Below are 22,485 nucleotides of genomic sequence, written 5' to 3'. Positions count from 1 at the left end.
ATTTGATAATGAATTAACTCTATTTTACTTAAGTATTCTATGAATAAACTCCTTTCTACTCAAGTTTTGTATTAATCTAGTTTACAGTAGAATTAGAGTATTTAAATACATGTAACTCTGTCTACTACTTTTCCTCTTTTCCCTATGGAAACATTCTGATTTCTTTTAAATGTATGTAACAGAGTTCTGGAAAATAGCAATCATTTGTAAAAATGTTAGAAAGATATTGGAATAGGTATGATATTATAAAATGCCAAATAATCTCTTTAAAGGTAGATGTCTGTGGTTTGAGTGAATAACTGAGATCTTAAATGTCAGCCTATAAAAGGGGATCAGCTTGGAACTTTCTTTAGAAAGAAGTTAATATATTTTTGACAGTATCAATGTTTTTATTTTAGTTAAGAACTAATAGAAGCTTTCTTTTATACTTTATTTATTTTTTTTTTGAGGAAGATTAGCCCTGAACCAACATCCATGCCAATCCTCCTCTTTTTGCTGAGGAAGACTGGCCCTGGGCTAACATCTGTGCCCGTCTTCCTCCACTTTATATGGGACGCTGCCACAGCATGGCCTGACAAGTGGTGCATTGGTGCGCGCCCGGGATCCGAACCCAGGCCGCCAGCAGCGGAGCGCGCGCACTTAACCACTACGCCACAGGGCCAGCCCCCTATACTTTAATTTCTTTTTTTTTTTTAAATGGAGATGGACTCTTTTTTTTTTTAATTTTACTTATTTATTTTTCCCCCAAAGCCCCAGTAGATAGTTGTATGTCATAGCTGCCCATCCTTCTAGTTGCTGTATGTGGGACGCGGCCTCAGCATGGCCGGAGAAGCAGTGCATCGGTGCGCACCTGGGATCCGAACCCCGGGCAGCCAGCAGCGGAGCGCACGCACTTAACCGCTAAGCCATGGGGCCGGCCCTATACTTTAATTTCTAATTTCTTAAAAATCTTGGATTTTAAACAGTGTTCTGTGTTACTGATGAAGACTCAAATCTGGTTTTACTTCAATTAAAATATCCACTTTAGTTTCTGCTGAAATTTTAATTAGAGCTAAGATGCTTTGAGATTTTTCACATAATCAAATGGAGATATCATGATTTTAAACCACCAAGAATACTGAATTTAAATGATACAATTTTAAAACTTTGGATTAAAAAAGATACACACCACTGTTGGGTTCTCACTGTTCCTTTCTCGGAAGCATTTGGCTTTTGGTCAGACTTCTCACCCTAATGAAACTGCAGAGAATTCATGGATAACAGTGCTCATTATGGCATTATGTATAATAGCAAGAAAGTGGGAAATAATCTCAATGTCCAAGGGAATGGTTAAATTATTACAGCCATATGGTAGAATATTAGTCAGCCATAAAAAAGTATATGAAATTTTCACATGGGAAAAAAAGTTTATGATATGAAAGAGAACAGGATACCAGATTATAAACAATACAATCAACTATATACAAAATTGTATACATAGAAACAAATGTTGACTGGTTAATTCTAGATTGTAGGATTATGGGTGATTTTGACTTTTGTATGAAGAATATGATTTACTTTATATGCAGGAATAATGTTATTTTTTACAATGAGAGCCTATAACTGACCCCTTTTACGTGGTCCTTGCTCTACTTTACTTTGGCCTGGAGAGAGGTGAATTGGACAGTTATTTAAAAACGTCTCTATATTTAAGCCTTCGTGTGCTGTCTGGGCCCCTCTTGTAACGACCTCTTTGGGTGGAGTGTGCGGTGACCTAGGAAGTAAACCCTGAGCCCCTGGATCACCCGTTTTCCTGGTTTTCATTTGGTTTGATCTGGTTTGGAGAACATTGCTATCAGTATCTGTTTGGATTGGACAGATTAAAATGAGTCTTTCCGGAACGATGTGACTGGAAATGTTGAGTTGGAATGCAGTTATTTACAAAGCAACTGCTGTCAGAAAACTGCTTATGATTTTGTGTAAAAGATCTATGTAGAACTTAATTCAGGAAAAATTAATTTGACCTAATATAGTTTATGCTTTTCTTCCATGATTTACAAGTATTAGGTGTGCATTGAAAAACGTTCTGCCAGTTTACAACCATCTTTGTTAAGTGGTTAATCACCTTCCGAATTACATTCTGATTGCATTGCCTTTGTTCTTTTAATCTTTTATTTTACTAAAATGAATTTTTAAATTAAATACAAAAAATTAGAACTCATGCTATGTAGATTTTTACTCAAAAAGTACAGTTTTGGGGCTGGCCTGGTGGCGTACTGGTTAATTTTGTGCCCTCCACTTCAGCAGCCCGGGGTTTGCAGGTTCGGATCCCGGGCATGGACCTACGCACTGCTCATCAAGCCATGCTGTGGCTGTGTCCCACATAGAAAAAAGAGGAAGATTGGCAACAGATGTTAGCTTAGGGCCAATCTTCCTCACCAAAAAAAAAAGTATAGTTTTCATTTTATCACATTTTCTGGTCTGCTGTCTTCAGGTCTGTAAGAAAAAAATTTGAAAGAGGTAATAGTTGATTTATGTACCAGTTAATGTACAGTGAAATAAACTGGAATCCAAAAACTTTTCAATAAAAGTACCTTAATTTCCTGTAATTGCTAAAACATTTTTATGTAGGAAAAATTCAGTATGTAGAAAAACATGAGTGATTTTCATTTTAGTCAGATGGAGTCAACATGGATTCACAAGTCAAGGTGAAGGAACAGCAGCTGCTCTTCAGACAGCCGGATGACTGGCTCCTGGTCATCGTCCCAGTCCCGGGACTGACCCTTGCTAGTGTGCGGGAGACCCGACTCCTTCAACACGTGTGGGGCCTGATAGAGGGCCAGATCCATCAGAGAGCAGTACTTTTTAGCATGTGGGGTCTGGGACTCTCCTGCTCACCCCTCTCCACAACAGGAACACAAGTTTAGGGGGGTTGCAGAATCCCCTGAAATCCATGGCATGAGCCCCATGTTAAGACCCCTGACCTAGCGCAGCCAACAAGCACAGATTTATCCAGATTTAAACTTAGTCAGGTCTTTCTTTTAATTTAAAAGTCATTAACAGCTTTTGAACAAACTGGAGATAATCTGCCTTTCTCTCATGCTGCTTTAAGTAACGGCTACATGTGCATCAAAAAAGTGAAATTTTGACACCCACCTAGCCATTTAACTTGATGCCTAATATTTAGTGGGTTTTGACCAAATTTAAAACAGCCAGCTGGAGTCTGGGTGATGACAGGAAGGGACCAAGTCACTGGCCCCCACCCCACGCTTGGCAGTGTGCCACGCTTGGGGGATGGGCAGGAACTGCCATGTGGCCCCTGCCCTCAGGCCCTGGCTTATCACCAGATCAGCCCTCAGAGCATGGACGGCTCAGGTCCAGCCCACGTCCAGGGGCCTCGGGAGGACTGAGGCTCCAGGCAGGGGAAGCTGTATTTTTCACCCTCTGGACAGAGTTTTAGCGTGCCACCTCAGTGCTCTGCAGCCCGTGGGTAACAGGACACAGGTTCCCATTATCTCTTTTACCAGAATACCAGACATAGATATTGATGTCCCTGATAGGTGAACTAGCTCTGACCTAGCAGGATAAGTGTGGGTAATCTGCCAGCTGACCCAGGATAACAACTGTCAGAGAAATGGGAAAGGAAAGAAGAAAGAGGCATCTAATTGTTCCGTTAAAATGTGCTCATAATCAGAATATTATATCAGTAAAATACACGTAAGCATCTTAATAAAATAAAGTTGTGTGTCTCCGTATATGTCCCATGGACAGAAATCCAGCCTGAGACTAAGTTAGTCTCAGCTAAGTATTTATTTGCATCTTCAAGATTAAGTGCAAAATTCCCCTGGAAAAGAAACGTTTGCATTGTGGGGTCTGGGTGGGGTCCTCAGCCACCACTCATGAAACGGGTTGAAGGCTTAATGTGCATGTGTCTTCTTTAAATGGTTACACGAATATATTGTCTCAACAGAAACTACTGGCTATAACCCCTACTCTCTAATTCATCGTGACTTGTGTTTTGATTGAAGACTAATTTGAGGGGTGGGGGTGAAATCCAATTATTAAATAATGGAATTTTTCATTTAAAATGTGCACTTTTTAAGGAATTACGAAAAACAGTGATTCAGTTCTATTTAGAAAAGAGCATTTATAAATGTGTTTTCTTATTCCTGAAGGTTTTTCCTGTAGTACAGAGACAGTAATTCCCATAGTGAACAGTATAGGATTGTATTTTTTAGATGAAAGCAATCAAAAGATATGCAAAAGGTGAACATATTTAGTTTCCTAATAATGTCCTTACCATTTGTCCTTTAATAGAATTTTCAATCCCGGCTTGCACCATTAAGTCATTTACATTCTTCTGTAAGTCCTCAAGGCGATTTCCCATTTCTTCCAGTGTGATGTTAAGGAGAATTGCACATGAGGTCAGGGCGCCTAGACAGAAAACCCTCGAAGACCTGCCTTCAAGTTGCACGTACACGTCACAGGGACTTATAAAGACGCCCCAGCAGTGCAACTTTCAAAATGAGGGCATGTCCTAATACCTTAAGGTCAGTGCACGTTAGCCGCCTTTCCAAGGTTTTTGTAGTGTGTCTTTAACCTTAAAAGGTTAAAACTGTGAGCTCGGTTCTGAAAACCTGGCTCCCCTGCGGGGACACGGGTTCGGGGATATGAGTTTGTCTGGTATGTTTAACTATGTTTTCACCAAACTCTAATGAGTATGTAAATAAATGGAAATTAACTTGGTTTAAAACCAACTTTTCTGCAGTTTAATTTTACCATGTTTAAGAATCTTTTTTTCCCTGTGGGAACCCATCCACAGAATCCAAAGTTGCTAGTAAATGGTTCCATATGCAAATACTTTGCACACAGTTTTTAGGGAATGAATTTAGTTGTGTAAAGAGAGCTCAGGTTGGGTAAGTCTTCAGGCAGAGGTTACCCTTCTCTGAAGATTTGCTCAACCTGGAAACACATTCTGTTCCAAGTCGGCTTGAATTCATGTCTTAACAGAACAGTGAGCTGCTGGAGTTACCAAGAAAACAAAGGCAGAGAGAGCCGCAGTGGCACCCCGTGTTGGAGACCTCGCCTGTGACTCTGCAGGTTTCTGATCGCTTGGCAGAGGATAAGGGTTGTTGAGCAGACTACCCAGACTCCTTCAGGGCTTGATGGGAAAGCCCTGTGGGCTAGTGTTGTACATTTCGTCCCTCTGTTTTATCCTTGCTGTACCAAACGCCCCGTCCTGCTGGTCAGGCAGGTAGTCATCACCCAGGAGTGGAAGTGAGCACATCAGGTGCCACGTAAAGGTACAGGTGCAGACACCAGGAAATCCCAGGTCAGACAACAAAATGGTATTCCACGATGAGGTAACAGTCCAGAAGCGTTACACTGTTTGTTATAAGACGGGAAAGGATATTTCTGAGGTTTAGTGTTGCAATCAGAGCTTGAATATGTTCTTGAAGTTCCTGAAATAGATTTTCTGCCTGAAAAAGTGAACCATAAGACAACTGAACATAACACTTACTCTTGACGGAGGGCATGTTGAGCATGGTGGGATAGAACTATCCACACGTGTAGTTGGGTGACTTCTGACCAGGTGCTGAGGCCTTTCCATTAGAAGGGTAAGGAAAATCTTTTCTACAAACAGTGCTGGAACAGTGAGATCACCAAAGGCATAGCTAAATAAACAAGCAGGCCTAACCCTACCTCATCCCATACACAGAAGTGCACCTAAATGGAAGCGCCAAAACTGTCAGATGCCCGGAAGATAAAGCAGGAGAAAGTCTTGGTGACCTGGGGCTCCTCAGGGAGTTCCTCAGTAGAGCTAAAGCAGCCATGCAGAGCACACGCGCGTGGGCACCGCCTCCCTGACACTCTGGGTCTTTATTAGCGGGGACTGGGACTGCGGAAACTGTGTACCGTATGGAAATATCCCTGTTGTGACCGACAGCGGGCACGTGTAGTCTACGACTGAGATCTCAGACCACGACGTGTGGTGCCCTCCTGCAGCCGGGCCGTCCGCCTCCCTCGGGAGAGCGGGCTCCGTCTAGAGCCTGCGATCCTCCGGGAAGCACGGCCTCCATCACAGCTCCCCCTTCGCGGTCAGGGTTCTCATGTAATAAATTCTTTTCGACAGGACAAACTGATCGCCCTTTAAGCGCTGCTTCCCGGTCACCAGTTGTCCTGTCGGCGCTGGAACCCCTTGGGGAAAGGGAAGCAGGCCAGGTTTGCTGCGGGGGTGGGGAGCGGGGTGGGATGTCCTCTGTTCCCTCGGCGGGAGCGGCCCAGCCCCCACGTCCAGACCCTCAGTCCCCGGACCTGGGAGGACGCACGATCCGGGAGGGGGCGCGGGGGTCCCCACTCACCGCGTCCCGCAGCGCGCCCCCGCTGGGGGCTTCCGGTCCCCGCGCGTCCATGTACCCCAGGGCGTCGGGTGGGCCAGGTGAGTCCAGGTGGGCCCAGTGGGCCCAGCGGCTCTGGTGGTCAGCGCCGCCTCGCTCCGCCTGGTCCCGGGAGCGATGGGCGCGGCGGGGCTGCTTCAGCGCCGGGTCCGCAGAGGGGAGGACGCGAACCTCGATGCGCCTGACGCGGGGCGCTGGACCGCGGCCGGACAGCTCAGCGCCCAGAAGGGAATTCCTGCGCCGGCGCGGCTGTCTGCTCGGGGCGCAGAACGCTGCCCAGCAGGTCCTGGGAGGAGACAAGGGGAGGCGCCAGGTGAGGGCGGCCGCTCCGTCCCCCATAGTCATTGTCCCTGGGGCGGGAGCTGGGACCCTCTGCGCGGATAAGGCCACCCGCTGGCTTTCGCGGGTTGCCCTGCACAGCGCTGGTTTGCTTTGCTTCCATTGCATCAGAGATGAAAGGTAGGCAGAGAGGGACTACGATCTCTTTATTATTATTAATTATTATTATTATGGTAAAACATAGACAATGTAAAATTTACCATCTTAACCGTCTTGAAGTGTGCAGTGCAGCAGCGTTAAGTAGGTTCACATGGTGCAGCCATCACACCTTCCACCCGCAGAGCTCCCTCATCTTCCCAAACTGAAGCTCCGCCCCGTTAAACAGCAACCCCACGCCCTCCCCCAGCCCCTGTGCCCACCCTGCCCCTTTCTGTCTTATGTTCCACCAGTTTTTATACGATGTTGTCACTTCTCTAATGGGGGATCATGGGGTGATCTGGCTGCTGCCCACACAGCCCAAATGCATACCTCGGACCCGGCCCTGTGATCACCCGTCAGGAGACGTCGTCCTCTCTCTCGGAATCTGCCATTTCTACGGTCAACTTTAAAATTAAGAATGGCTGTGTTCTGGGACCAATTTCCAACACAGCCAACATTCACACCTGGATTCCGCTTTTACTGGAGATCTGGAAGAAGGACCTCACAACCCTTCCCTTCTGCCAAGTGCTCTCAGGCCTGTCTGGACTGTGGCTCCTGGGTCACCTCATGGGTCATCCCCCAGGACCTTGTTTTAGCAAGTACCTGTTTTGTGTATGTGTCTGTACCCCTCTGGACAGGAAGCTCTGTGGGGCAGGGCTGTGTCTGTCTATGATGGCCCTAAAGTCCCAGGGGCCTGGGGAGCAACAACATGTGGACGTCCAAGTTGCTGAATGTTTTCATGAAACATGGCCACGTATGCAAGAGGCCCTGCGTGGTTAGTCACCTGGAGAATGCAACTCAAAACCACAGCGAGCTCCCACTTCACACCCACTGCGACGGCCAGAATCAAAGCAGACAGTAACAAGTGTTGGCAAGGATGTGCAGAGCTGGAGCCTACAGCCACTGCTGGGGGATGTAGGATTGGTAGCCAGCGTGGAAAACAGTCTGCAGTTCCGTAGAAAGTTAGACATAAAGTTAACATATAACCTCGGTTCTACCTCGTATACACCCAAGAGAAATGACAACATGTGTCCACACAAAAACGTATACATGTATGTTCATAGCAGCATTGTTAACAGTAGCCAAAAGGTGGAAGCAACCCAAATGTCCATCAACAGACGAATGGGTAAACAAAAGGTGGTCCATCTGTATGGTGGAATACTACCCAGCCATAAGAAGGAGTGACACTGACACCTGCTAGGACAAAGATGAGCCTTGGGGACATTGTGCTCAGTGAGAGAAGCCAGTCACAAAAGGCCACATGCTGTAGAGATCCGTGTATATGAAATTCCCAGAATTGGTGAATCCACGGAGACAGACAGGAGATGGGAAGTTGCTGAGTGTTGTGGGGAGGAGGGGGAAGGGGGAGAAGCTCAATAGTTAAGGGGTTTCCTTTCTTGGGGGACAAAAGTATTCTAAAATTAGATTGTGTGATGGTTGCACAACCCTGTGAATATACTGGAAATCATTGAATTGTACACTTTAAATGGGTGGATTTTATGGTATGTGAATTATATCTCAATAAAACTCTTAAAATAACTTTTTAAAACCATGTCTATTTTGCCACTTTTCATGTCTTTTTAGCATCTGTCTCTTTTTTCCTCTGAGCGGAGCTGAGAAAGAAGGGGGAGCTGTGTGAACTCTAGGGTGGTGAGTGTGGGAGGGGGACTTTAGCTCTGGACTATTTAGGGGAAGAGGGGGTTGGGCAGGGAGGGTCACTGGCTAAGCATTGGGGCTCCCAGCTCCTCCCTAAGGATGGTTCCCTATGAGGAATCCTGTCCAACGGCTTCTGGTTGCTCCGTGAAGGGGGCGGGGAGGCCTTCTGCCCAGAGGAGGAGGGAGGAGGCCTCACTGCAGGATGGTCACGGTGTTCTCTCCCCAGCGGGGCCTGTGCCCAAGAAGGTGGCTGCTGAGGACACAGGGAAAACCTGCTTGGCAAGCGGGGCCATGAGTCACAGCCGGTGGTGTTTTCCAGCAGAAACACACGTGAGTTTCAAGGACCAGAACTCACTCAAGCTAATTTAAGGAGGAAGCAGGGAAATTATTCAAAGGTCTTCTCAGAGAGCCGGTCTGGCTGAAGCACCCCTGCCAGGTTCTTGGGAGAATCTTCTAGTCCCTGGACGTGGGAGGTGCTGGGCAGGGCGCCCACATCCCGCAGGCGGGAAACCATGACTTCTGGAACCTCTGCCCTTCCTCCAGCATGGGCCTCAGAGTTTCCCTCCAGGGCCAGCCCAGCATTATCTCCTGGCGGGACCCCCTCCACCTGCTGAGCTCAGGAGCTTTCTAGACGCCACTGTGCTGGGGTCTCACCCCTTCATGCAGGGCTGGGCCGCGTGGTTCCGGACACCCAGACACCCCACGCCAGCGGAGGCCCACTCAGGTCGACACGACAGAGCTTGTACGCATCCAGGAAGCTGGATTTGGTAGAGGACTCTGGTTGTGAACAGCCCAGCCCTGGGTGCAGGTTCACGCCAGTGCACACATGTGCCCCACCTGGCTGTGCCTTCCTTGTTTTCATTACAGACAGTATTTAACAGGCAGGGAGCTCAGCCTGGGATAGGAGCTTGGAACTAGAAATGCAGAGACGGGAGGAGGCCACCGTCTCTCCAAGGCCCCTGGCTTCTTACCTGCGCGTGCTTCTGTCTTCTCCAAAGGGGCCTCTTGTGGGGGCCCAGCCTGGCCTTAGGTGGTCTTTCAGTTCTAGCTTCCAGAACAGCCTGACCAAGGCAATTAGCATCTGATGTACACCCAGGCCGCTGGGAAAGTAAGAGTTGTCTGTGGGAACAAAGCCCAGGCCCCAGCGCAGAGCGAGCTCTCTGCAGGTGGATCCGATGGAGATGGCCCAGGACCACCCTTCGGGAGGCAGAGCCTCAGGACTGCCATCACTCTGAGGCCTGGTGGGCTCCCCAAGAAAGGAGCGGGCTCAGGACCGGTCCCCTCACTGAGCTGGGAATGGAGGGAAAGCAGAGGTACTGTGAGGTGGGGCTCAGGCAGTCACCAAGGGAGAGAACCGGCAGGGTAGGAGGTTGTGGTACCAGGCACGAGATGTTTGAAAGGAGGATTCCAGAAGTGGAGCTGTTGGGGGCAGTAGCCAAGTCCTTGATGTGGCTGTGGAATTAGGTGGTTGGCCTGGAACAGAAGCAGCAGTCACCAGAGGTGGAGCGGTCAAGGTCTGTGTAGTTAAAGCAGTGCAGCGTCCCAGTCACCTGGTCCTTCCTGAGCTGGGAATCTGCATTCTCACGAGCACATGAAGTGACACCCTGACACCCACTGCACTGTGACAGTGCTGCGCCAGGGTGGATGTGGACTTAATGCTGGCGAGACTTTTCCGGAGAGAAAGGAAGGCTCAGCCTTGTGGGGCGGGGGTCCCAAGCCCTACAAAGTTCCCAGGTGCTCTGGGGATGTCACCAGGACACAACTGGGAGACAGACAAAGGTGTGCTCAGTTTACCTGGGGAGATAGGAAAAGTTTCATGGAAACTTCCAGCAGTTGCTGGAAGAGGGACTAATACTATTTCCATTTTCTCATTCATCTGCACAATAACCCATGCGAGACAAATATTGTTCCCCGTTTTACACCCGGGACCTCGGACTTCGCTAAGCTGTCTGAGATCATAGGACAGGGCCAGGAGCAGGGTGCGGCACTGAGGGAGCCTCACACCTCCCCTGTCCCAGCCTGTCCGTGAACCAGCAGAGCAGGGAGGCTGCTCAGAACCCGCTGCCCACCGGTCTCCACTCTGCCGGTCACCTTCCTTCCCTGTGCTGTCCGTTACATATGCAGCTAACTAGGATCCTTCAGGATTAGAGCAGGACAGAGCCCGATCCAGACCTATCTGTGCGAGGTCAGGAATCTGGGCCTTGAGTGGGGTGGTGTAACTGAGGCATGCAGCCCCGAGTGGAGGATTTGTCTTGCAAAGCATGACTTGTTTTCTTTGGCATCTAAGTACATCTTCCCCAAAGTGGAGATCCACGTGCAAAAAAAAAAGTTGGGCCCTTACCTCACACCATATACAACAATTAACTCAAAATGGATCATAGACCTAATGGAAGATTAGTACTGTAAAACTCTTACAAGAAAACATAGGAGAAAAACTTCATGATGATGGATTTAGCAATAATTTCTGGGCTCTGATACCAAAGGCACAGGCAACAAAAGAAAAACATAGATAAGTTGTACTTCATCAAAATTAAAAATTTTTGTGTATCAAAGGACACTATCAACAGAAGAAAAGGCAACCTACAGGATGGGAGAAAATATTTGCAAATCATGTATCTGATAAGGGATTGATATCCAGAATATGTAGAGAACTCCTAATACTCAACAACAAATAAATGAACAACCTGATTAAAAATGGGCGAAGGCCTTGAATTAACATCTCTCCAAAGAAGATACACAAACGGCCAATAAGCACATGAAAAGATGCTCATTAGGGAAATGCAAATCAAAACCACAATGAGATACCACCTTACAGCCAGTAGGATGGCTATTATCAAAAAACAGAAACAACAGGTGTTGGTGAGGATCTGGAGAAATTGGAACTCTGTGTATTGCTGGTGGGAATGTAAAATGGTACAGCCACTGTGGAGGATGGTACAGCAATTCCTCAAAAAATTAAACATAGAATTACCATATGAATCAGCAACTCCATTTCTAGGTATACACACAAAAGAAGTGAAAACAGAGACTTGAACAGATATTTGCACCCACGTTCATAGCAGCACTATTCATAATAGCCAAAAGTGTCCATCAATGGATGAATGGATAAATAAAATGTGGTAATATATACAACAGAATATTATTCAGCCTTAAAAGGGAAAGAAATTCTGACACATGCTACAACATGGTTGAATCTTGAAGACATTAGGCTGAGTGAAATAAGCCAGTCACAAAAGGGAACAATATTGTGCGATCCCACCTATATGAGGTCCCTAGAGAAGTCAAATTCATAGAGACAGAAAGCAGAATGGTGGGTGCCAGGGCCTGGGGGAGGGAGAAATGAGGAGTTAGTGTTTAATCGGTGCAAAGTTTCAGTTTGGCAAGATGAAAGAATTCTGGAGACAGATGGTTGTGATGGTTGCACAACAATGTGAATGTACTTAATGCCACAAAACTTACACTTAAAAATGGTTAAAATGGTAAATTTGACTTTAGGTATATTTTACCACAATATTTTTTCTTTTAAAAGTGCGTCTTCCCAGCCTCAGACCCTAGGCTAAGAATTCCAGGACCTAGGACACCTGTGATTCTCTTTCCCTCCCCTTTATACTTTTTATTGTATGTTTTATCTTCTCAACTGTATTCTCTCTGGTCCAACAGGAACCTACTCAGAAACTCTGATAACCCCGAGAACCCAATCTCTACTGGAGAAATAGGATCGTCACTCTGCACCTACCACCTGGATGGTTTTTCACCCACACTGCCTAGTTAGGAATCAGATTCTTAGTGCTGCATCCATGGGGACAAATTCATTAATGTGGAAGCAAGAATCACTCAACACAAACCCATTTTGTTAAAAGTATTAAATTTCAGGAACTAGGTTCAGGGAGAAAAATCCTCTAATGTACTACCTTGGAAATCTGCAGTATGAGAAAATTAAAGTGTGCTGTGAAGCTGCAGGAATCAGATGGTGCTTCACTGGTGTGAGGATAGATCGATCGGAAAAGAAAGTAGAATCTGAGTAAGAAATACATATTTATGGAATCAAGACACAGACCACAAGAGCAGAGCTAAATACGAAACGAAACTTTAACTAAATTAGAAAACTAGCATTTTAATTTTGACAGATGAGAACATCATAGCACTGCCAAATGTGAAAGGATGGTCTTCCCGTGAAGCGCACGTGCCGGTGGAAGCGGCAGATGCCCCTGATCCCACGGGAACGGCTGCATCCCTAAGGCCGCAGGTCTGAGATGCTGCTGATTGTGAGTGCACCGTTATCACCAGAAAGGGGTGAACACTGCCAATTCGACTGTCCTGCTCGGTGTTTATTTTACATTCATTAAAAGAGCTCTTTTTTTTTTTTTTTTTGTTAAGGAAGATTAGCCTTGAGCTAGACACCTGTGCCCATCTTCCTCTATTTTGTATGTGGAACGCCGCCACAACACGGCTTGATGAGCGGTGCGTAGGTCTGTGCCCAGGATCCGAACCCGGGAATCCCGGGCCGCTGAAGCGGAGTGCGTGAACTTAACCAGTATGCCACTGGGCTGGCCCCTAGTAGAGCTCTTTTATAGTTATTGATACCAGGTGGTGGATACCTGGGTTCACTGTGCTACAGTCTCTACTTTTGTGTATGTTTCAAATTCTCATTTAAACATTCTGTAAGAAAAGAAGGGTTCTTTTGGGGTATAGATTAGGGTTTATAGATTTGAGTATAGAATATTTTGCCTCTTTTTATTCTAAAATAGTTACATTATTTTCATAATTTTAGCTTACATTTCTTAATGCAACATTATCAACTATTTTATAATCCACTAACAATATACTATACAATTCTGGCCCCATTTGTAGTAAGTGACCTTTCCTGGAAGCAATTATCCTGAGTCAGGAGGATTTCCTGTACTGGGTGTGGATTTTACAACAGTGGCTCTCAGCCCTGGTCCATGTTAGAGTCACCCTGGGAGACTGCAAAGGCGGCCCAGACTCAGCACTGTCACGTTTGTCAGCACTGTGAGTGGTTTTAAAGCCCCCAGGGGTTTCAGCGTGTGACCAAGTTGTCAAAGCTGCTGATGAAGGAAGACTTGGGAAGATAGGAAAGGGGAGTGTTTAACGCCAACAGGCAGGAAGGGCCTTCCTTCATTGTCTCACATCTGGATACAGACCAGTGAACTACTGCGAGTTGTTTAGAATTTGAAACAAGACAGATTTTGGAAAAATTCTTTCTTCTGCCTGCTCAAATCTGCCTTTGAATTTCTCTAGTGAGTTCTTCATTTCAGTTATTGTACTTTTCAGCCCCAGAATTTCTTTTTGCTTTCTTTTTAGGTTTTCTATCTCTTTAATGATATTTCCATTTCATTCAAAAATTATTTTCTTGACTTTCTCTGTGTCTTCCTTTAGTTCTTTGAGCATCTTCTACACTGCTGTTCTAAAGTCTTTGTAGATCTGCCAGCAGGTCTTTTTCAGGGACAGTTTCTGTTGATTTACATTTTTCCTTTAAATGCACCATTCTTTTTATGCCATGTGATTTCTTGTTGAACACTGGATGTTTGATGTAATAATGTGGTAAATCTAGAAGTCAGATTTTCCCCCTTCCTTAAGGTTTGGTGGTTTTTCATCATGGTTTTTGTTTATTGTTTTTTTGATTGTTGTAGGCTCTGTCTGTGCCAAGGCTCAGCCTGAGGTGCAAGCTTAATGTCTTCTTAGATTTTTTTCTGAGCCTTTTCTTGGGCATGCATAGTCACTTTCTAATTTTCTCCATGTATACAGTTGCTTTTGAATGTCTAGTCTTTAATGACTGGCTCCCAAAAGGGGAAAAGAGAAAAATTAAGAGGGGAAAGGACACTCACCATTTAACTCTGCTGGAAGTGACTTGAGCCGGAGCAGGAGGGACTTGCTACAGTGGGAGAGGTGCAACAGCAGTGGCCACCCGCCTCTGTGTCTGCACCTCTGTGATCAGAAGCCGCAAGCAGCAGTCAGAGCACAGACTCTCAATATTTGGAGGACAGAATCCCTTTTGCCCACCCTGGCTCCCACATGCTGTGTGCAGGCTGCTCCAGGAACAGGTGCACAGCTGCCTGCCAGGGGGCTGGGGATGAGGACAGGTAGCTGTTACTGTCCTAAGAGCAGAAATTGGCCAAAGTTGACTGCAATTACTGTCCAGTTCTTCCCTGGAAGTGACAAGCCTTCAACAGGCTCCAGAGCTCCAGTAGTTCCATCAGACAGATTCTGCCCCTGCAGCTGTCGTCCAGGTGCTCCCAGAATCCTCCCCAAGGCTGTAGATTTTTTTTGTGTGTGTGAGGAGATCAGCCCTGTGTTAACATCTGCCAATCCTCCTGTTTTTTTTTTTTTTTTTTTTTTGCTGAGGAAGGCTGGCCCTGGGCTAACATCTGTGCCCATCTTCCTCCACTTTATATGGGACGCCGCCCATATAAAGCATGGCTTGCCAAGCAGTGTGTCGGTACGCGCCCGGGATCTGAACCGGCGAACCCCGGGCCGCCACAGCGGAGCGCGCGCACTTAACCGCTTGCGCCACCGGGCTGGCCCCTAAACTTCTTGAAAAGCTTTAGTACATGCTTCCAAATGGCCCCTGAAGGTTCCCTGCCTCCGGCTCTGACCAGCCTGGTATCTGGTTTTTACTCTGTACTGGGCAGTGCCAGGGTTGGCTAGGTGGGAACATGGTATTCCCACCACTCTACCAACTCCCCTCACAAGCCACCCCAAGAAAAATAGACGATAAAAAGTAGCATTCCATGCAGAGCACAAATGAAATCAGCTCTGCTCTTTGCACTGATCTCTAACACATGCTTAAGAAATATCAGGGCCTCGCTGTCAAACTCTTGGGGCACAGACACCGAGCAGCTGCGGGCTGGCTCTCGACCACCCAGTCCCTCTTCCTGCCATCACGGGCCATGTCTCTGAGCCTTCAGGGGCGTATCTGTGTCCTACAATTGCCGTGGGAATAAGACCCAAAGTGTGAGGAAAAAATAAAGTTGCTTCTTTTCCAGGTGAACAATTTATTGAGTCACAATCTTAATGAGGGAAGCCAAGAAAACAGTTGTATGGGCTTTAGGGAACTGAGGAAAAAAGTATTCAGCTCTCTGGGGAGGCTGCTTGTTCCTGTCACGGTGTGGGGACCCTAGGAAAGGCTCCAGCAGGATGGGCAGAAGGGAGAGAGGAGGGGGAGAGACAAGGAGGAGAGAGGGGGATGCGGGAGGAGGGAGGGAAGGAGGAAGAAAGAAACATGCAAGAATGAAAAAGAGTCTTTAAGGTAACTTGGTAGCAAGTTAATGTACACTTTGTATTTAAAAATTCTCTTTAGTATAATTTATTTTCCTTTTATTTCATGGTTTTTCAAATATAGTAATTGTGCTACTTGTTGCCACTGCCAGGTCACGGTCATAAGGTTTAAAATACTTGAAGAAATGCGAATAAAAACAGAAAACTTAAGTTGCCAGAAGCATTTCTGGAGCGTTAGTTATCACATAAAGGGTAGCCCACCCAGGAAGGTGAGTGGGAAGGGGGATCTGGGGGGACCTGAGTGCTGACCTCCTGCTGGGCTGGCAGGAATGTCCTCCCCTCTGCTTCCTAAGGTTTTAGTGTTAACTGATGCTAACAAAGAAGCCAGACACAAAACGTCCTATGTTGGTGACTCCATTTATATGAAATACCTGGAACAGGTAAATCCATGGAAACACAGCAGAGTGGTCGTTTCCAGGGTCTAGAGGGAGGGAGTCGGGGAGAAACTGCCTAACAGGCATGAGGTTTATTTCGAGGGATGAAAATGTCCCAGAACTAGATGGAAATGGTGCTGGCACAACATTGAATGTGCCAGATGCTACCAAGCTGTGCACTTTAGTGAGCTAATTTTATGTTATATGAATTTTGCCTCAAAAAAAAAAAAAAAGAGGTGCACCTCTGGAGAAAAGGAGCCCTGCGTGTGCACCTGTGTGTGTCTCTGTGTGCACTTGCGTGTGTCCTTGTGTGCATGTGCATGCGTGTCTGTGTGTGCGTGCATGTCCGTGTGTGTCTGTGTGTCTCTGTGTGCATGTGCGTGTCCATGTGTGTCTGTGTGTGTGTCTGTGCATGTCCATGTCTGTCTGTGTCTGTGTGCATGTGCGTGTTTGTGTGTGTCTGCGTGTGTGCATGTGCATGCGTGTCTGTGTGTCTGAGTGCATGTGCATGCATGTCCATGTGTGTGTCTGTGCACATGCATGTGTGTGTCCATGTGTGTGTCTGTGCATGCGTGCATGTGTGTGTGTACTGCTTGGCTGGCGGTGAGCCTGCCTCCCCGGGCTGCCTGTGTTGATTTACACCTAGAGTATGCAGCCTGTACCTTCTCTCCAGCAAGAGCTCGTTTTGCTGAATGACCAGCAGTGACCCAGCCGTCGTGAGCTTTCGTCTCGTGAAGAGCAATCTGGAACCTACACAGATCACTCTGCTTCTGCAGTTCTTCCTCCTTTTCTCGAATTCTCTGCTTTTAAGTTCTCATTTCCCTTGTTGCTGACCCTTTGGCTCCTTCTGTTCCTCCCAGTCTTCCTGAATCAGTCCCCTTAGCAGAGTCATATATTTCTGCTAATAGAGCTTGTCACGAATCTCTACCTTTTTTTCGCTAAAGATCTTGCATTCATTTTTCAGTGGATTTTTAGCCAAAGACAGTGAACAAGAGTCATGCTCCAGCTTCTTCGTGGTGCTCCTCATCTCGTGTAGCTGACACCTCGTTACTTGGCATGGATTTGAAATGCTCTCCTTCCAATCATTAACAAAGAATTTTGAGCATGAGATAGCCTCGTGTGCCTTCTCTTACCTCCCACCTTCCCTGCTGATGGTCTGCCAGCCGTTCAGCTGGACAAACCAATTATGCAGAACTTCCATTTCACTTTTTAAAATAAGCAAAACCTTTTTCTAGGTCTGTTGAGACTTCTGATGTGACTGGTCAGTTCTCTGGGCTCTGTGCGCTGCACACTTCTCGACGCTGCTTCCTCTAGTAACTGTACACGGTCCTTCTGGGGTTTTCTTTTTAGATTTGATAAAATTCAGACTTCGTCTTCTCTTTACTCTCTTTGGTTTCATTATGGGCAATCTTTCTCTCCGAATGTTCTATAAAATGATTCCTTGAAGAAACTTGTGATAGTTGCACAGCCCTGCAGCTTTCCTCTCATCCTCAACTTATGACCACGTTTTCCACCAGCATTCATTTAGTGCCTTCAAACTGCAGTTTTATCCTTAAGCCTAGCCTCTTTTTCAGTGTCTTGTTTTGCAGACAGGTCCCATGCCCTTCGTCAGCCTCCCCAATCACATCTTACATAACCAGAAGGTATTATCGATCCAGAAACAGACACGGGTACAACACTAGAGCTAGACACAGACTTTATTGAGATTCCACCAGTTTTCACAGTCATATTTTTGGTGCACGATACTGTTACCACACAAAATCGGGGTTCTCTGCCCAATGTGCATAAACAAGCCAATTAATTACGGCATCAGCCTTTGGGGGAGAGAGCAGCTTTATTCTGTGAGATTGATCTGCAGGGGGACAGGGGGCACATGCCCTCAGATCTGTCTCCCCGATTCAGGACTTGGGGCAAAATTTAAGAGGTTATGGAGAACAGGCTGGCACTCGGAAACACTGGTGGGACAGGTTTTGATTGTTGGGCTTCAAGCATTTATGGTAAGGTTTTAAACATTTATGACAGGGTTCTAAACATTTATGACAGGGTTCTAAACATTTATGATAGGGTTCTAAACAGTTTTGATAAGGTGGGGAAGGAATTTTAACACTGGGTCTTCCTGAATGAGGGACCCCTCATTTCTGGTAAGAGTCCGACTTTCACGTTCCGTGTCCCGGTCCTTGGGTTCCATGGGGAGGGGGATCTTTGGTCCCAAGGTCATTTCAGGTCATGATTTCTTCTCTTGCACTTGCCCTGGCTACTTGACTTTGCAGATTTTCTGAAGGGCAATTCTTAATCACTCAGCTGTTAAGAGATGTGGTCAGTTGAACTGGTCCTGGAGGGCCTGCAGTTGCAATGCTATTGAAGCCAGGTACCTGAGGGGTACTGTAGATATTAAACCAACTTGCTGTTTTTCCTGTTTAACTTGAGGGGTGACTCAGGGGTCTAGAGGATTTGTGACTTTGTTTTGCAGAAGAAAGAGAATGCCTTCCGGGAGGTTGCCATGGTGGGAGATCAGAATTGGCCACCTCAAAATATGTCTTTTTTTTTTACTTTGGTTATTTTATCGATAGACTGGGAGGGGTCCTTGCTAAAACCACACATTTACATTTCCAAGGGAAATCTCCATTTGTAAAGGTATCTCCCTCTCTGTACCAGGAAGAAGGGGGGATGACCTCATCTCTAGAAACTCTTATCAGTGCAGAAGGTGAGGACTTAAATCTGCATACTCTTGATTACTGTGCTTTCTGGTAATCTCCCATAGCTGACCCCCCCACCCCCAGCATCCTCCTTTGTCTACCTGAATATGCTATTTAAGGTGAGAACCTCCACCATTTGTCGAGAAACTCATTTTCCCTGGTTTCTCCCATGTATACATGTTATAAAGCTTTGTTTGATTTTCTCCTGCTAGTCGGTCTCATGTCTTAAAATTTAATTTGTAGCCCAGCTGGAAAGGACCCAGAGTGGGTAGAGGACAGTCTTCCTCCCCTTCAGTTCCAAGCTCCCAGGTATTTCACAAAAACCAGGCCCTGGCCTGAGTCCCTCGGGTGGCATCTTTGCTCTCTGCTGTAAGACTCGGAGATTCTTCTGAAATCGGATTCATGAAGATCTCCTGCATCGGCTTGTGCTGTTGTTTTCTATTCTTCTCTTGGCAGATGCATGGAGCTCTAACTAGTTCCAGAATGTTCCTACCACTGGCCTGTCCACCTTGCTCCCCTACTGTGAACTCGAGCTGGGGGAGAGGGTTGTTTGCAATCTGGGTGCCCCCTGTGCAGGTCACCTCTGGCTCCCTGAGACCTGCGTCCTCACCTTCCTCCTTTGGCTTGGGTGGTGCAGGGGCCCGTCTTTGAGCTCTGGCAGCCTTCCCTCCTGTCTGGTACTTTGGAGTTTCTGCTTTCTCCTATTTCACTACAGATGGAGTTTGCATTTCTGTTTATTGTTCTCTCACTGCTTTTGGGAGGGGCATATACTTGTCATGGGCTGGTGGCTCTGTCTGGACTGGCTTACGGCCCTGGCAGCTCCTTCTCACCAGGGAAAAACCAAGCAGCTTCAGAAGCAGGAGCCAGACAGGAAATCTCTCAGGTTGCACCTCTTTTCTTTCCTGTGTTTTTCAATATTTCCTCCATTTTCTTGTCCTTTTATCTTATTTTTGTGATTTTGTCATTCAAAATCTAAAGTGGTAACAACGTCTTGTGTGAGGTCTCAGCAATCCCCTGGCCACGTGGACACTCCCTCCCCAGAGGCTGAGCAGAGCCGAGAAGGGTGTGATATCCTCCACCTTTGAAGACATACCAGGGCCTGACCTGAGTCCAGTAGAGGCCAGAGAAGGGCCTGGAAGGATGGGTCACCTGTTCCAAGGCCTGGGGAGATGGGACGTGTGAGGGGTCCGTGGCGCGAGAGCATGGTTCCTCGTTGATGAAACTTGAAGCAACTGCAGAGCTGCTGCACTTTCAGTGAACACGTGGAGTCTTAGTGAGAGGTTCCGCTTGTGTCCACGCCGTGTCTGGTCCACATAGGGCTGGTGGAAACACGGGTGGGCTCACAGGGGCTCCTTTACTTGGTAACATAGTGTCAATGTGCAAGGCTAGAAACGGGCTGGTGTGGGTTCTAGGGCCAGCAGTCTGGGGATTCATGCAGCATGGTTGAGTGTTGTTAAAGGCCGTTTGGGAAGTGTTAAGGTTGTGGACATTTTGGAATTTGATTGTGTGTTAGGGGAGGTAATGCTCGTTTGTAACGAACAACGCCAAGTTCCAATGATGTGACACTGATGCTGGCAGGCGGGAGTGGGGCTCTGCCCCCTGTTGTCAATCAAGGGTCGCGTGCCGTCCAGGCGGGATCTGGGCCACAAGGAGTTCTCCACTGCCTTGTCTGCACCTGGCCAGCAGGTGGTGAGTAAGCAAGGAGAGTGGGGAGACCCAGTCATATCTGCTCACTGTAAAACATTTAAACCAGACAGAAGCATATAAAATACAGAGTCACATCAGAGACATCTACTATTAAGAGTTTAGACTTTATCCGCCCAGACTGTCTACTTATTCCTATTTAGATGCATATGTATATCAATTACTATATATCCAGATACATTAAAACCCAAGCAGAGAAGGATGCCTTGCTCATGCTCTTTTTGACAGCACAGAAGCAGCTCCCTGGGGAGGGTGAAGGGGCCAGCACTACTACCTGGGACAGCTGTCCTGCCACCCATCTGCTCACTAACCTCCACAGCCCTCTTCCCCTGTTCTTGTTGCTCCAGACACCAAATTCCCCAGGGACAGGGGCACTTCTAGAGGCTAATTTATTTATTTATTTTTTATTGAGGTAACATTGGTTTATAACATTACATAAATTTCAGGTGTACATCATTATGTTTCAATTTCTCTGTAGATTACATCATGTTCATCACCCAAAGACTAATTACCATCCATCACCCCACACATGCGCGAATCACTCCTTTCTCCCTCCTCCCTCCCCCCTTCCCTTCTGATAACCACTAATCCAATTTCTGTCTCTATGTGTTTGTTTGTTGTTGTTTTTATCTTCTATTTATGAGTGAGATCATACGGTATTTGACTTTCTCTCTCTGATGTATTTTGCTTAGCATAATAGCCTCAAGGTCCATCCATGTTGTCACAAATGGCCAGATTTCATCGTTTCTTATGGCTGAGTAGTATTCCATTGTGTATATATACCACATCTTCTTTATCCATTCGTCCCTTGATGAGTATTTAGGTTGCATCCAAGTCTTGGCTATTGTGAATAATGCTGCAATGAACATAGGGGTGCATGTATCTTTATGCATTGGTGTTTTCATGTTCTTTGGATAAATACCCAGCAGTGGACTAGCTGGATCGTATGGTAGTTCTATTCTTAATTTTTTGAGGAATCTCCATACTGTTTTCCATAGTGGCTGCACCAGTTTGCACTCCCACCAGCAGTTTATGAGAGTTCCCTTTTCTCCACATCCTAATACTTGTTATTTCTTGTCTTATTAATTATAGCCATTTAGATGGGTGTAGTGATATCTTCTTGTAGTTTTGATTTGCATTTCCCTAATAATTAGCGATATTGAACATGTTTTCATGTGCCTGTTGGCCATCTGTCTATCTTCTTTGGAAAAATGTCTGTTCAGATCTTTTGCCCATTTTTTAATTGGGTTGTTAGTTTTTTTGCTTTTGACATGTTTGAGTTCTTTATATATTTTGGATTGCTAAGACTGATGTCAAAGAGCATACTGCCTATGTTTTCTTCTAGGAGTTTTATGGTTTCAGGTCTTACATTCAAGTCTTTAATCCATTTTGAGTTAATTTTTGTGTATGGTGTAAGATAATGGTCTACTTTCATTCTTTTGCATGTGGCTGTCCAGTTTTCCCAACACCATTTATTGAAGAGACTTTCCTTTCTCTATTGTATGGTCTTGGCTCCCTTATCGAAAATTAGCTGTCCGTAGATCTGTGGGTTTGTGTCTGGGCTCTCAGTTTTGTTCCATTGATCTGTATCTGTTTTTGTGCCAGTACCATGCTGTTTTGATTACTATAGCTTTTAGTATATTTTGAAATCAAGGAGTGTGATACCTCCAGCTTGGTTCTTTTTTCTCAGGATTCCTTTGGCTATTCAGGGTCTTTTGTTGTTCCATATAAATTTTAGGATACTTTGTTCTATTTCTATGAAAAATGTTGTTGGGACTTTGATAGGGACTGCATTGAATCTGTAGATTGCTTTAGGAAGTAGGGAAATTTTAACTATGTTAATTCTTCCAATCCAAGAGCATGGAATATCTTTCCATTTCTTTGTGTCTTCCTCAATTTCTTTCA

General features: G+C 46.1%; 1 protein-coding gene across 1 annotated transcript; it reads right to left on the bottom strand.

Moving 5' to 3' along the window:
- Nucleotides 1-743: 743 nt before the first annotated feature.
- HSBP1L1 (heat shock factor binding protein 1 like 1) lies at nt 744-6,638 on the bottom strand. The gene is made up of 4 exons (XM_058557368.1): nt 6,342-6,638; nt 5,393-5,459; nt 4,280-4,374; nt 744-2,475 (listed from the first exon to the last, which is right to left on the bottom strand). Exons 1-4 carry the CDS (start codon nt 6,390-6,392, stop codon nt 2,470-2,472), a joined length of 219 nt encoding a protein of 72 aa, XP_058413351.1. The 5' UTR covers nt 6,393-6,638; the 3' UTR covers nt 744-2,469.
- Between the last annotated feature and the right edge of the window lie 15,847 nt (nt 6,639-22,485).

The sequence above is a fragment of the Diceros bicornis genome, chromosome 16, assembly GCF_020826845.1.
Source record: "Diceros bicornis minor isolate mBicDic1 chromosome 16, mDicBic1.mat.cur, whole genome shotgun sequence".
Taxonomy (NCBI): domain Eukaryota; kingdom Metazoa; phylum Chordata; class Mammalia; order Perissodactyla; family Rhinocerotidae; genus Diceros; species Diceros bicornis.
The sequence above is the reverse complement of the archived record's forward strand: the minus strand, read 5'-3'. Positions and strand labels throughout refer to the sequence as shown.